The sequence below is a fragment of the Betta splendens genome, chromosome 12 (genome assembly GCF_900634795.4).
Source record: "Betta splendens chromosome 12, fBetSpl5.4, whole genome shotgun sequence".
Classification (NCBI taxonomy): Eukaryota; Metazoa; Chordata; class Actinopteri; order Anabantiformes; family Osphronemidae; genus Betta; species Betta splendens.
Window position 1 is genome coordinate 3,898,770 of NC_040892.2, and position 14,646 is coordinate 3,913,415.

General features: G+C 46.6%; 3 protein-coding genes across 9 annotated transcripts; 1 reads left to right on the top strand and 2 right to left on the bottom strand.

The window, feature by feature from the left end:
* Nucleotides 1-18: 18 nt before the first annotated feature.
* Nucleotides 19-1,282, bottom strand: rln1 (relaxin 1). The gene is made up of 2 exons (XM_029169069.3): nt 768-1,282; nt 19-503 (listed from the first exon to the last, which is right to left on the bottom strand). The coding sequence occupies exons 1-2, from the start codon at nt 949-951 to the stop codon at nt 172-174; spliced, it is 516 nt and encodes a 171-aa protein (XP_029024902.1). The 5' UTR covers nt 952-1,282; the 3' UTR covers nt 19-171.
* A 140-nt stretch (nt 1,283-1,422) lies between these two features.
* On the bottom strand, nt 1,423-11,663 carry plgrkt (plasminogen receptor, C-terminal lysine transmembrane protein). 6 transcript variants are annotated; one of them, XM_029169061.3, is made up of 5 exons: nt 11,147-11,654; nt 5,961-6,048; nt 2,681-2,811; nt 2,175-2,284; nt 1,423-2,035 (listed from the first exon to the last, which is right to left on the bottom strand). In XM_029169061.3, exons 2-5 carry the CDS (start codon nt 6,039-6,041, stop codon nt 1,908-1,910), a joined length of 450 nt encoding a protein of 149 aa, XP_029024894.1. In that variant the 5' UTR covers nt 6,042-6,048; nt 11,147-11,654; the 3' UTR covers nt 1,423-1,907. The 6 variants fall into 6 exon arrangements, with proteins under 6 accessions (XP_029024894.1, XP_029024893.1, XP_029024895.1 ...); XM_029169060.3 differs by lacking the exon at nt 11,147-11,654 and adding an exon at nt 6,277-6,436; XM_029169062.3 differs by lacking the exon at nt 11,147-11,654 and adding an exon at nt 6,378-6,401.
* si:ch211-241b2.5 (programmed cell death 1 ligand 1) lies at nt 8,187-13,512 on the top strand. Of its 2 annotated transcripts, XM_029168984.3 has the most exons (10): nt 8,189-8,656; nt 9,200-9,260; nt 9,343-9,605; nt 9,823-9,919; nt 10,123-10,389; nt 10,920-11,033; nt 11,754-11,822; nt 12,271-12,321; nt 12,720-12,819; nt 12,908-13,512. In XM_029168984.3, the coding sequence occupies exons 2-10, from the start codon at nt 9,206-9,208 to the stop codon at nt 13,392-13,394; spliced, it is 1,503 nt and encodes a 500-aa protein (XP_029024817.1). In that variant the 5' UTR covers nt 8,189-8,656; nt 9,200-9,205; the 3' UTR covers nt 13,395-13,512. The 2 variants fall into 2 exon arrangements, with proteins under 2 accessions (XP_055369417.1, XP_029024817.1); XM_055513442.1 differs by lacking the exon at nt 11,754-11,822 and having other exon boundaries at nt 8,187-8,656.
* Nucleotides 13,513-14,646: the final 1,134 nt, after the last annotated feature.

Below are 14,646 nucleotides of genomic sequence, written 5' to 3' on the forward strand. Positions count from 1 at the left end.
GATGGGGAAAAGGCAACATAGAGTAAAACTTTATTAACAAAATATCAAGTAAGGAGAATAAAGAACATAGAGACATAAAGTTGTAGTGAGGTGTGTTTTGTGTGTTTTGTACAGGAAGATAAGTGGGATTAGCTAGTTACACTATTAAACATGCCACCTCTCCTCCCTGCCTCAGCACAAGCGTCCGATATCATGCTTGGTGCAGCCTTGGCTACAGCACATCCCTGCTACGCCCAGAGAAAAGTTCCTCTTCTTTTTGCTGGGTATGAGCCCACGACGGCCTTCCTGGTTGCCTAAAACTGGGGGCCACTTCTTGTCCAGTGGGGCCGGGCCAGTCAGCGACTGCTGCTGCTGCCTGTCGTCCACATAAAAAGCCAGGAGGTCTGACAGCGAGACCGTGGAGCGGAGAGAAACGTGGTCGTCCGCGAGCTCCGCTCCGCGCTGCCAGTTGTGCTGGTCGTCGTCCGCTGCGTCGTCCGTAAGAGAAGCCAACGCAAAAGGCTCTGCAGGAAGAAAAGGCAAATAATGAGCTCGACGGACCTGAGCTGACCGTGGTCCTGAAATACCGACGAGAAATGAAACCCTGAAATACAGCAAAACCTGACATCTGCAGAAAAACAGGAATAAAAAAAACTAAACTAAATTGATTATTTGTTGTTGATCATCTCAAGTCATTGAGAAATCAGCTCTTTCCCATTTTTAAGCACCGTCACAATATATTTTGTTCCCTTCGTTTTAATTAAAAATATGGAGGAACGTGAACTCACCCAGGTCTCTCCTCCACCGGGAGCCTCCGCAGGTGAAGATGACCGCTCTGATGAACTCTCTCCCGCACAGTTTCACCCCGTAGTCCCTCGGCACCACCAGTCTGCCCATCACATCAGCCTTCACGCCGCTGCATATCCCAGCGACGCACAGCGCGGCCACAGCGAGAGCCACTCTCCAGAGCATGCTGTTCCTGTTCAGAGCTTCAGATGCTGCTGGGTCACAGGCTGCTCAAGTTGTCCTGTGTTGCAGAGCAGACTTCTTGTTCCTCCTCTTGTTCAGAGGAAAGCTTTTATACTCCTAGTCAGTAGTTCACTCATCAACTTGCGCTCACCCCCAACCCTCTCCTCCCCCTCCGTCTCGCTCTTCTCACACATACGCACGCGTCATTTAGATTGATGACAGTGACGTAGTTTGAGTTATTCCTTTGTTGTTGTAATATTAGGGGAATATTTTTACATGAAGTGTGACTGGGCACAAATTACTTAAACATTACATCTGTTTAGAAACCAGCAGACAAACTGCAGCATCTTCCACAGTGGAAACAAACAAAGACTGGAGGAGGTTATGTTTGTCTTAACGGAGTCCATCTCTGTAGAATAAAGGTGGAGTCCTGTGAAATTATCTGGATACAAGAAACCAAAAAATGACCAGAGAGAGAGTTTACTATTTTAATTTACAAAGATGTAAATGTAATTCTTAAAGCACAGTTTGTTTTACTGTACAGTCATGTAGTACTAGGTAGCGCACCAATGCTAAGAGATTTGATATAAAGTTCAAGTTCAACCTTGGGAGAGGACCTTGATTCTCCTAAGACGACCAAGGTTTTCTCTGTTCAGACAACTGTTGGTGGAGTTAAGAAACTTTAGCCCCAATAAATAGGTTTATTTGCTTTGGTACCTGGTTGGTTTAAACAGACCCTGATAAATTAAATGTTTATTTACTCCTTTGTGTCTTTCTGCCCTCTAGTGGGGATAATAATTATGTTTTCAATTATACTGCAATTAATTCAATCTTGATCCACCACAATTAGTGCAAACCATTACCTTACAAATGTGCTATTGGACAGTTTAATCCATAATGAAGCAGAGGTGAGCATCAACTGGACGGTTTGGAGATTTTTGTCTCAAATAACTAACTTGTCATTTCTCCAACAAGGACGAGAGGCTGCTTTTAGCACGACGAGCCTTTTCGATGCTTTCAAAGGTTGGCGTCCCGTGAGGCAACTCCAGGCGGTCCTGTTCGGACACCAGGATCGTCTCCGCCTCACCTGAAGGAAGAACAAAGAGTGTGTAAGAACACTGTAATCTGAAACTCACTATGTTTGAATTTTTTTTCTTTTAAACACACTCACTAAAACATTGATATGATTTTATTGAGGCTTAATATTACTGGGTGTGTGGTTTTACCTCTTATTCGATGAATAAGTGTCCCATAAGCGCTGTCCATCTGGTACGCGAATATGAAGCCGAGTGGAATGACGGGAGCAAACAGGGCTGGTTTCCTCCTTTTAACAGCACTAAACAAAAGCACAGAACATCTTCATTTAGTCTGGTTGTACACAGCAATATGCTTTGAGAATTATTCAGGGAATCTGACTAATGGATTATCTTTAAATATAATATTGTGGCTGTTGCTGTACTCAGTAGCTGCTGAGGGTCACACGGTTCACATCCAGACACTACTGTGATCGCTAGTTACAGTACACGGCAGAGCTGCACCAGCACAGACCACTGGACCGCGAAGTGTGATCCTTTTAAAACGGAATCTGCGAAGACTCAGTTCACTGATGATCACACGTTGTAGCTGTTGACTGAGGTCAACTCAGGACCCGTCCCTTTGTCACTTCATGTGTGTTGGAACGCGGCCAGTCTAAAACAAAACACCTCTGCGCTCCACACCGTACAGAACTCACCCCACGGTGAGGCCCAGCGTGGCTAGTGTGAAAAACGTGCCATAATATTTGAGGAACTCTCTGGACCAGGCGATCTGCATGGCCATTTGCCGCTCCCGCATCTGATTCTGCATCAGGATCTGTCGCTCCATCTGGACACAGGAAGAGACACAGACAATGTCATTAGACTAAATAATGGTTCATTCACTCAGCTTCAGAGTAAATGTGGTTGAACTGGATATTAAAGCAGAGAGACAAAGACAGGGTCAAAGGAGAGAGAGAGAGAGAGAGAGAGAGAGAGAGAGAGAGGGAGAGAGAGGCTGATTTGTGTGCTCACGACAACGCTCACACAAACGCACGCTTCCTGCAGAACGACTGCTATTGAACAGACTAAGTGACATTTTTATTCAAATGGCCTTTATTTTCAAAAGTGAACGTGTCAAAGATGAGCTTTTATTTCCATTTCAACAGGAAAGTGACCTTAATTCGCTCGGCCAAAGAGCCGATGACGTAGGTGAATGACATAAATTACAACATGCTGGAGAAGCAGCCGTGTGATTTATGACTGTCTGCACATATTCCCAACAACTGTGAATATTAATGTGGCAGTGGAATTAAAGTGAATGAAATTAAAAAGGTGGAGACTATGAATAGAAACAAATGATCTGATTGTTGTCGTCTAGAATGCATCCTAGGGCTAAAGTCCTCAGTGATGGACTCCATCCTCAGGTAATGTTTAAATTTGGCTTTTGCAACTTAATATCTGTCCAGAATATGAGTACAGCGATAATTTATTCACATATTCTGGCCATGACCTTTGAACTCGGGCACGAGTTTCTGTGAACACCTTCCTCTGTACATTTTGAGCTTGTCATTCATCATAAAACCTGATGCCCTCTGGAAAACACTGTGGAGGCAACTATTTCCCTCTCAGAGGAAGTGCAAGGTTCAAATTCTCTTTAAGGTCACAGGGCTGAAGGTTTCGACTTTCGGGCTGAAAGTTTCAACCTAGAGAAATGTTTCAAATACTGGAAAGCACTGGGCCAGTGTTTGAGTTAGTGTGGAGATAAATATGTGCTTAATTAAACTAGATGAAGTTTCAACAGCAGGTTGATGTTCCTGAAATCCCATTTCTGTACACATTAAGGGGAAATTCACGCAGACTGGATTCTTATTATGAGCAACAATAGTGTACGATTCTGATGCCACAGTTAAAGAAACGTCACCTATTATGAAGTCATTTCTTCTTTCATTAGGTTCATAAAACAGGAAATAGACAAGCGATAGCGTGCGTGTGAATTTAATAGAGACTAACTGGAAACTACCCAGTTCCTATCACTGATATTAGTTCATCCCCTTAAGTAATTTAAACTTCTTTTCATTAAGTCAGTGAACAGAGCAGTAGTTTAAAAGGGACAGAAACCGTCTTTGTGGGAAGAAGAACAAAAACTGCCTACACAGCAAAGGGGGTGGATATTTCCTTAGTGACTTACGATCAATCACTTACGATCATCACCTATAAATATAAAAGATTAATTTAGCATTATTCAATGTAGTCCTTTGTAGAACTTACAAAACATGCGTAAGAAGAAGAAAATTCCAAAATGATTCATTTTAATGTGAGCACTTCCAAAATCACCTTACACCTAATAAGGCTACTGTGATTTAATTATACTTTCATACACTCATTTCCACGGGTTGACTATTAAGAGTTGAGTGATACTGTAACCCTGAGTGACCGCTACCTGTGTGAGCACTTTACAAGTAGACACGACAAGACGTGACCAGCAGCTGTGGAGGCAGGTTTGGACGAGCAGCGAAGGGTGACACAAGGGCTGTGAGACAGTGACTCAAATAAACAATAAAAAAAGTGAAAGAAAGAAATGAGCCACAACGGGTCCACTCCAAAGGTGTCAAAGTGAGAGGGAAGCGGAAAAATTCACTGACATTTTTTAAAGGCTGCAAGCCGAGCAGGACGATACCTGGAAAACTGATAAGCGTGAATCACAAAGCTGCATCATCATCTGCATCATCACCAACACCATCATCATCACTCTTCAATCGCCTCCAATTAAAAATGAACACTATAATGAGCAAATATATTTTAAAAAATGAGATAGACAAAAACAAATCTTTACATTGTGTAAGACCTTCAATTTACATTCAATACCTGATTCATACAAGTGATTTTGTATCCACAAAAGAGATGTTTAAATTGGACCACAATATCCAGCAACGTTGACTTAAACATCCGCTTGTGAGAGTGTGTGGCAAGGATCAATTAACTGTGACTGCAAAGCAATCATCTTTGACATCCTAATGCAGGGGGAGGCAACAACAATGCTTCGTTCATATATTCTGAAATTGCTGGGTTTGATCTTACTCATTAAATCTGATGATGTCAAAGCACAATTTTATTATTGCTGAAGATGAAAAAGGGGAATATAACATATATTAGATATATTATATTACAAACATAACTTCTGACCTAAAGAACCCTAAAGGGTAGAAGTATTAAACAACATTACAAAATAAGCTCATTTGTATCCAAGTGTGTGAACAAAAAACACATAAAGCTATCTGAATAGAGTAAATCAAACAATGCGATCCACTACAGCAATGTTTCAACATGTATGTAATATTCACCTGTGAGTCACTGTCACGACTCAAATGGGGACAAACTGAAACTCAATTGCTGTAGCGCTGCTGTCACTGAACACCATTAGTCATGATCTGCCACGTTTACAGCTACGAGAGGAAGGAATTCGTAGGGCGGACCACACAACAAAGCTTTTGGGTGTAAGTAGGATAATGTCATTGGGTTTATGACAGCCACACATCCCACCTGCTGCCCAGCGTCTCGCAGGCATAAATAAATCACCACAAATTGGCCCCAAAAAGCAGAAAGAAAAAAAAACAATCTTGGTTTAAATGAAAAAACAAAAACTAATGAGAGCAATAAAAGCCGTGTTCTTAATGGAAACGCTGGGATTCCATGCTAAGGCTGGGTTTCCCGGCTGTGGTATTGATTCAAGAGGCTGTGAAGGCACAAACGCAGACATAATCCCTGTGATGCTAAAACTGATGGCCACGTTCTGTTTCCTGGACCTGATGGAAAAGCAGGACTCGGTTCGGTATCGGTTACTACTGTACTTTAGTAGATTAGTGCTGTTTCCTAAACAGAGAGGCAACTGGATCTATAACTGGACCTGTTGGAAGCACGGCAGATGTTACATGACAGCAAAACAGCTGCAGGTGCAATAAATAACGTGCAAAAACACGCGGCGAGCAGTGGGCTCACCTGCAGACGTGAGTTGTGGAGCATGAACTCCTGCTGCTTGGCGAGGTTCGCGTCAATGGACTTGGACAGTAGAAACCCCATGATGTCACTGCAGACGCGCACAGACAACCAGTAAACGTCAAGCACACACAGCCTGCCTCATATGTTACTGTAGATCATTAGCATTTCTTGTCCCAAACATTAGACACGGTTCTGTGCTCATGGCTAACGACAGGTGCTAATGTTACTGAATCAATGTAGCTTCATTCATTATTCAGCTTCGAGCTCGCAACCTCGACTATAAGCTTTTTTAACTCAAAGCTAAACATGCACATACCTAATACAATCTGAAGATGACTCGCTAAATAATATTTGGATTCTAACCACACTAATCAAGGACTAAGGAGGGTTCAAGGACAAGTATTAATCAAAACAAACGTGTGCGCCGCCTTAAACCACAAACTTCCTTCTTCCTGGAGCTGCAACCAACGGAAACAAAGGAGCACTCTACGTCCGGTTGGACCTTCAAAATAAGACAGTGTTAAGCGCCATCAGAATAAAGGAGTGTTACAGAAAAGAGCGATCGTGGTTTCAAGTCACACTCAAGACTCAAATAAGGTCAGATTTTTTACCAGATAAAAAAAGCAGTGTTTTGTGTTAAAAAAGTGAGGTTTAGAGGCGCAGTGTCATTGTAAGTGGTTGTAGTTAGTGGCGAAATGTCTCCCTCTGGTGGTCACAGTGGATGCACACACTGTGCACTGCTAACTAAAACACTATTGGAAATACGATAAGTGAAATATTTAATTCATTAAGAATTTAGGCTCTGATAACAACTGTCAACCACAAACCTCAAAAACCCCACTGAAAACCTTCTCAAGGGTTTACGTGAAATAATAATAACATCAACATTCACAAGAAAGTGTGGTATTCACTTAGCATGTACATGTATCTATAGGAAATAAAAATAAAGCCATTGTAGTTTTTGTAGTGGGATCTGTAGTAGATGAGATGCAACAGCAGCTTCATGGGAGAGTTCACATCTTGAGCCAGTTTTTTTTTAAGTTCTACTTTATCAGTGAAAGTGAAAATGCACCTGTGTTATGTGATATATTCACTGAGCCAAATCAAACCAAGCCGGCAAAAGAAGACACATAAGAAGTACTGTCTCTTCTGTATAAAATGACCTTCGACCAATCCAAGCCACAACTATATAATATCTCTGTATATAACTATGTAATGTCTTGTGCATTCATGCTTTTCTTCAGTTTTTTTAATGCAAAATTAGTTTAAAAAAAAGGATTCAGCAGCAGCGTGACTCACTACACATCTGTGGTAGTACGTGCAAAACTCTCAACCTTTGCCGAGGTTGGACTTTTCACAAAAAGCTCATGAAACCTATTTTACCGCCCCACCTTTTCCTGCAGTGGCAGGTTTGTTTTACCTCTGAGTGACACGGGCAATGAGGCCCATCGGCTTTCAGATTTTCCAAAAAACTTCCAGAAAATGCGCGGGAATAAATCTTGACCGACAGGTTTGGCAAGAATAAACTCCACAGTCACAACCAGCAATGATAGACATGAACGGAATATGTAAACAAATCACTGCGACAGACTGTCAGTGAACTGGTGGAAAACCCACAAAGCTTTGGTCCAGTCACAAATAATGGGACCGAACTTGGGAACCAGTCGCTGAGTTATTGTCTCTTGTAAATGGGAAATCCACTCGGCTGCTTCCTTCCAGCTTCTAATTTGCTGTTTAAAATTTCCATTGTTCCCAAATGCCAAGTACCTGAACCTGAGCACGTTGTTGTTCCATGTTCACAAGTACACCTGCAAAAGGGAGCCGAGAGACGGGTCGCGACAGCTTCTGAGTCAACACAATCTGCCCTGCAAACACTGATACTGTAACAGTAACAGTAACACATCTAATGGGCTCCAACACCCGGAGCCTTGGATGGATGGATCCTCATAGCACTAGGATCCATCCACCAGGTATTAAACAGGTATTAATCACATGAAATGATTATCTAGGCTCCACATGCAGCTTTGAGTTCTGTATTTGCAGTCTTTTTATGATGCTGTGTGATTTACACATGTAATATGTGTTGTCACCTCAGACAGCGGTCCCCAAACTGCTGTGACGTGACCTTCTGATGACGTCACCGATCAGCAGAAACCGCAGTGTGCACGGGACGTCACACTCGAGAAGTCGCGCAGACATCAGTGACAGGAAACCGATCACACGCAGCGACAGAAAGCGGCGGAGGGAAAACGTTTTCAGCCGTCGCCCAGAGTTCTCTGTATCATCTGCGATGCGCAGTAAATGGTGACTAAAGGAACGTCCCCACGTCTGACACGCGCCTCCCCCCAACGCGTGAAAGTGAAGCATCGCAGTCACCTCTGAGGCTCTGGAGGTTTTTATTACAGCCTCCAGTAACGAGTAAACGACGGAAAAGAGCGCGCGACCGCTTTCCTTACAGTAAGAGCGCAACTTCCGTCATCACCGTCATCTGTTTACAATTAAACCCACTATTGGGTAACTTAACCGCGGGGAACACGCACCGCTCGCCTCCGAAGTGAGCCCTTCACCATAAGAGAGTGTGGTCGTGGGAGTGAGTGGTTTCCCAGGGAGGAACCAAGTCAGCGACTATAAAAACGCGGACGGACTCAGCAGAAGGAAGAAGGAACCTCATCAAAACACACGGAGCTGTTGTGCAGGTAAGACAACACACAGGACTGGCAAGAAACAGATTATTACTATTATCTAATGGCTCATTTAAATTAGGTGTGTTTCAGATTTTTTATTTTTAAACTCTTAATTTACTAAACTTAATTAAGTAAACAGCGCTGAAGTAAAGCTGCTTAATGACAAGATTTGTGTAATTTGACTCCATCATGCTGATTGTGAGACAATCAGCTGACTGACTGGCAAAGCTAGTGTTAATGTAATAGGATGTTTTGCAGAACTATATATTTAAAGTGTGATTTGTGGCAGTGGCTTCATGCTCGAGCCTTTGTCTTTGCGTCCCACAAAGAAATGGGAAGAGAAGTAATGTGATGTGGAGTCAAGTGATGCGATGGAGGAGTCATGGTTTCATCATGAAGACGTGATGTCCCGGGTTGTTTTTCTGAGGGTCATTTGTTTCAGAGTTCTGAAGAATAGATCCACTTCTGTGGCTTTATTATTCACATCTGGACTTTCACAATAAAATGACTCACGGAGGCTGCAATGACAAAGCATCCGATTTGTTTTTATCTTAGGTCTAAATGGACTGGACCCTTCTTGTAGTTTTTCAAGTCCTGCTTCAGCCGTCTCTATCAGGTAGATTCAACGAATCCATGTGAAATCAGCTTCATTTCCAGCTACGCCCCAGTCTCGACTTGACTCCCTCACTTCCCTGCAGTTCTGTTCACCGTCGAGGCAGAGAGGACCGCGTACAACTCCCAGTTCGGAGGCGATGTGGTGATGGGCTGCAGGTTTCAGCCGAAAGCGGCGGCCGAGGACTCGGAGCTGAGGGTCACCTGGCACCTGATCAGCGTCAGCCCGGTCCGCGAGGTCCACCAGTACCAGCGGGGCCAGCAGCCGGGGCCCGGCGGCGCGGGGGAGGGGCCCGGCCGAGCGAGGCTCCTCGCGGCCGAGCTGCGGGACGGATGGGCCAAGCTACAGGTGGCTGCTCCTCGCGCACGCGCACACGCCAGACGCTGGAGCGGCGTAGACTCGCTCCTCGGGGGTTACTGGAACGGGTTTAACAGTCCCACCCCTGCTAAATAGTGGTGAATAGGACTTGCTGAAAGTTCCTGGCTCACGTACAAGGGTCCAGGACGCGCTCCCAGCGTTGAGCCGCTCGCGTCGCAGCTTGTGACTCCCTCTTTGCTGTTTGCAGATCTCCAGCCTCAGGATCAATGACTCTGGGACCTATCAGTGTCGGGTGCAGACCAAAGAAGGCGCGGACTATAAGACGATGACGCTGTCTGTTACAGGTAATGACAGTTGGAGCTTTTCACATTAGTTTCGCCTGCAGAGACCCGCTTCTCGGAACCGCCTTGCTCAATAGCTGGTCAGTTACTCAATGAGTCACTCTGCAAGTGAAACTAAGAGCAGCGCCTCGAGAAGCGCTCAGAAATGTCCTCCAGATTCTCCCCGTTTGGGTTTGTTCTGACGCCTGGTCCCGCCGCCCCCCCAGCGCCCTACGGCGCCGTGACCCGCAGCGTGGAGCGGGCAGCCCGCGGGGACCGCGCGCTGCTGCGCTGTCAGGCCGAGGGCCACCCCAGAACCGCGGTGTCGTGGCGGGACGGGCGGCGCCGGGCCCTCGGCGCCAACACGACGGCCGTGGAGACGCCCCAGGGTCTGTTCAGAGTCAGCAGTCAGATCTGGGTCAACTCCACGGAGGAGAGGAACTACACGTGTGGCTTCACGGCCGACGGCGCCTCTGCGACCTTCCACATTCCAGGTGAGGCTTGATTCAGTGATAGAGGCCCACGTCAGACAGAACCAGCCCACGGTACCTGCTCACAGGGCGCTGTGTAGGAGTGTTTTTATTGCATGAGGCTCAGTCATGCGTGGAAGCGTGGGCTTTGTTTGTGTGCGCGTGTTTGTGATCTGCGAAGGGTTTTCGCTTGCACGCGCAGAACTGTGACCTTTTTTCACGCGGTCCGAGGAACTTTGCTGAAATGATAAACGACTTCCTGCAGCTTTGTGTGTCAGACGATTCAGCTGCGATGAGGCAAAATGAAAGAAAAGTATGTTAGACACAGCATATAAAAGAAAAGTAAAAGACGCAGAACTGGCTCCACAGCTGAACGGTTCCACAGCTGAGTCATTAAAATAGAACATTTTTCAGTTCTGAGGCAGGAAGAGGAAGTTGGCTTTGTGATATCGCTGGTTTATTTGGTTATTTCCCCAAACAGATAAACAAGCTGATAACGACGCTGTTTGTGGACCCCTAGGGTGATTTTAACGAGCTCCCCACTCGCTCCACAGGTGATTTACCCGCTGCACAGAAGAGACACGACGCCGTCATCGTGTTGCTGAGCGTGGGGGTCGTTCTGGGCATCGTCATCGCAGCGCTGCTGCTGTATCGGCGGCGGAGGAAAGGTAACGCCTGCCTCTGTGACGTCACGTACAGAGCATGCGCCACACTGCACGAGCGCATACACGGTCCCGAGCCAGAACATGGGGCGTTATTATGGGATATTTTGAGGAATTACGGTAAGCGTCTGATAGCGGGCCAGGTGAGTCACTGCGCGTCCGTGTTTCCTCGTGCCGCCGCATGCGTGGAAACGGCCCAGGAAACTCCGGTGACTTGGACGGAGAAACCGAACTCCATCCGGTGACCGGCGCCGACGCGCGGCCTCTGGTTTCACTTCGCGCGAAGCGGAGTCCTTAATCAGCATCAGCTGTTGCCTGTCGCACGCGCACGCGCACAGCAAAAGAGGAAGCGCTCCGCGTGGACAGGTAGCGGCTCCGTGGCCGGCCGCTGCTTGTTACCGAGGGAGTTTTATGAGCGCGTGACTCGACCTGCTGAGCGTGACTTTGCGTTTTTTTGTTGTTTTTTTTGAAATTCATCAAAGTCAGTGTTGGAAACACCCAGTTTGGCCTCGGCGGCGGGGGAATTTGAGGTTATTCGTAAACGCGTGGGTGATTTCTCTGTTTAGCACATGAGCGAATAATTCCCCTTAACAATCATATCGTTACGCATTTATTCATCTTATCTCCTGTAAGTATTGTGTAGAAGAGGAGCAAATGGCAGCAGACGCATTCACAGACATTTGTCCAGATTTCCAGATTAGACACGTCCTCTGCTCTTTTCCACAGGGTTTCGCACCCTCAGCAAAGGGAACCTTCTGGTGGAGCCTCGCGTCAGAGCGGGCGCCGCTGCCGCCTGTGAGTGTTTGTGTTCAACGCCGTCCGTTCTCTGTGAGAAGCTCTGGGCTCACTCGTGCTCCCCTTGGTTCCACTCAAAGCAGAAGCTCCAAATGGCTGCAGTTTGAACTGAAGCTGTTCCCGACTTTAGTCAGAGCTCAGATGATGCATTCGTTCCAGAGATGAAACAGACCCGCAGCGGTTTAACCCACTCTTAGTTTCATCTTCACTGGTGACAGGGTGCTTGATTTCACTATTAGTGGCACCCATTCATTGGATTTCTGTCTGTGCTGCATCGTCTTCCACTGCAAGAATGTGAAACTGCCCTTTTTTACTGTAGCATCCAAAAATAGATGCTGAGACATTTCGATAGTCTTTCTAGTGGTTTGTAACGTGATGGTTTAGTCAAATGCATCGAAGCTGAGTTTGTTGCTGAGACTCTCTCCAACTGTGTTTTCCTTTTCATCAGGTCTACAAATTAATAAAGAAAATGAGGAAGAGAGAACGACATTCAGTGAAGGTGAGTGACTGGTGCTGTTTATTTAGGGAAGATTCCAAAAACCTTATTAATCCCAGAGGGAAGTTATCCTGCACACACTGACTGCTGTCACACAAGAAGGAAGGGAGATTAAAAATAGGAATGTTAACACATCTACACACACTCACATCCAATTAATACAGTAGCTAAAGTTTTATCATAGCAGACCACACCTCATAGAACATGGAGCTGTCCATCACCAGCTCCTTGGTTTTACTGATGTTCAATTGGAGGTGGTTCTGTTCATCACTCCCTTTGTGGACCAATTGTCTCCACATTATTGAACATCGTTTATGTGTCTTTGCTGAACATTCAAACTGTTGCTACTGGCAAAGAGAAAGCGAAAGAACCCAGCTCACCGTTGATGCTGATGTCTGCAGATTACAGGAAGGAAAATCTGAGGGTGTTCCTGAACGAGCGCTACTGCGATTTCCAGTGCGCGGCTGACGTGGAGCAGCTTCATCAGCGGCTGCGGACCGAGTGAGTCACGAAAAGCCCGTTCTCGAACCAGGCTTTTACTGTAAACGCAGAGAGGGGCGCGGTGACAGCGGCGGCTGGTGTTTTGCAGGGACGACCGGCCTGCAGAGCTCCAGGCTTTGATCCCAGACGCTGGAGAGGCCGTAGTTCTGGAGGGACCCCCGGGGAGCGGGAAGACCGGCGTGGCCCACTTCCTGGTCCGGTCCTGGGCCCTGGGGGTCCCACGCGCCCCGCCCCCCCTCCTCCAGCTCCGCGCTCTGCAGCTGCTCTTGTATCTGGACTGCAGCGCCGCCGAGGGCGACTTGTGTCAAGAACTAATGGCTCGACTTGGCCTCAAGGAGCATTTATCGACAGAGGATGAGCTGAGGACTATGTTGAGCCGGTGCGGGGAGACGCTGCTGCTGTTGGACGGCTACAGAGAAGGAAGCGCGCGGTTTGACGAGTCTCTGAAGAGGCTCCTGGGCGAACGAGGCGGCTGCAGGGTCCTGGTCACGACCTCAGAGGACGTCAGGCTTCTGACGGAGGCCTCGAGGACGGCGCGGGTGCTGAAGCTCCACACACCGATAGCGAAATACTGAAGACACCAAACATACTGTACATTAACATTTGTGTTCCGTTGTTGTTGTTGTTGTTGTTGTTGCACTATTTTTATAAGCTTAAAAAATGTCTTGATCCATTAAACCTATTTTTACGACACATGAGCGCCTGTGTTTGGTCACGTCGCTGCCGGTGCAGCACAGTCACACCTGGAGTCCAGCGCGGCTGCAGCGTTCCAGCGTTTCTGTTGTGCGTCAGCAGAAACGCAGAGGACGCCGCGGGGGTCACTCGCTAACGCGGGGCTGCAGCTGAAAAGGGAAACGATTCTAGCAGCGTTCCCGGCAAGAGACGCTGCAGTCACGCTTCCAGTAACGTTAGATAACGAAAATGCTAATCTTCATTCTGTGAATGCGCTACTGGTTTCGCCCCGCATCGCGCTGATCTGTCACACATCAGCGACTTCTCGTCTCTCACACCAGTCATTTTCAGGCTCTTGCATTATGGGACAGGAAGCGTGTGTTTACACGTTCTGCCCAGAACGCGCCCGGTTCTTCCAGGGATCTGGTGACATGGCGCTGCAAGCTGCAGCCGTGCAGCCTCTGTTGGTGTTAGTCATTACACAGGAAGACGCTACAAACCCACAGTGTGGCTTTAGCTCTGCTAATATGCACGTCGGTTTTATTCCCATGAATCAAGTGCTCATTGACGTGTTGAGCAGTGTTGACATCCAACGCGTCAGAATAAAACGTAAAACCTGAATCATGGAGTTGGAGATTAAAGCATAGCTGACGTGACTTAACATGAGGCAGATGTTGCTCCCACGTCTCTGGGGCTCCTTGAGAACTTCCTCCAGAACAGACACGCTCCAGTGATCATTCAGACCCACCTTTTCCTCGACGGGGACGAGTGGACTCGACCCAAAGCCGGGAGAAAGTCCCTCACATCTAATGGGATTTAACAGAGCGGTGCTTCGCGCCAGGGTCAAAGTCTGCGACTGAGAGGCTGTGGTTCAATGTCAGCAAACCAGTCTTGCATCAGAAACCACTTCTCTATCTTTATATTCTGAACACTACAGCATTTCAACACGTTCGGTATTTTTCCATAATCCAACTGTAACTGAAATTGACCGAAGTTATGACTTATGATTTGACTTATCCGACAGATTGTTGATTTCGTTGTTGCATCATGTGCTTGTACAACAATGGGAATTTTAGGGTTTTGCCTGAGTGGTTTGTCCTAATAAAGAAACAGACAGTCGATACAATCAGCAACCACTAAAACCTGAATGCTGAT

Excerpts from the sequence above, each read along its gene's own strand:
- plgrkt (XM_029169059.3), bottom strand. The coding sequence starts at position 11,332 with ATGCTGATTAAGGACTCCGCTTCGCGCGAAGTGAAACCAGAGGCCGCG. Across the intron at positions 2,812-11,146 it reads CCCGCTATCAGACGCTTACC|ATGGAGCGACAGATCCTGAT; the intron begins GTAATTCCTCAA and ends TCCTGTGTCCAG. Across the intron at positions 2,285-2,680 it reads ACGCTGGGCCTCACCGTGGG|TGCTGTTAAAAGGAGGAAAC; the intron begins GTGAGTTCTGTA and ends GCTTTTGTTTAG.
- rln1 (XM_029169069.3), bottom strand. The coding sequence starts at position 951 with ATGCTCTGGAGAGTGGCTCTCGCTGTGGCCGCGCTGTGCGTCGCTGGG. Across the intron at positions 504-767 it reads CCGGTGGAGGAGAGACCTGG|AGCCTTTTGCGTTGGCTTCT; the intron begins GTGAGTTCACGT and ends TTCTTCCTGCAG.
- si:ch211-241b2.5 (XM_029168984.3), top strand. The coding sequence starts at position 9,206 with ATGGACTGGACCCTTCTTGTAGTTTTTCAAGTCCTGCTTCAGCCGTCT. Across the intron at positions 9,920-10,122 it reads GATGACGCTGTCTGTTACAG|CGCCCTACGGCGCCGTGACC; the intron begins GTAATGACAGTT and ends CCGCCCCCCCAG. Across the intron at positions 11,034-11,753 it reads GTATCGGCGGCGGAGGAAAG|GGTTTCGCACCCTCAGCAAA; the intron begins GTAACGCCTGCC and ends TCTTTTCCACAG.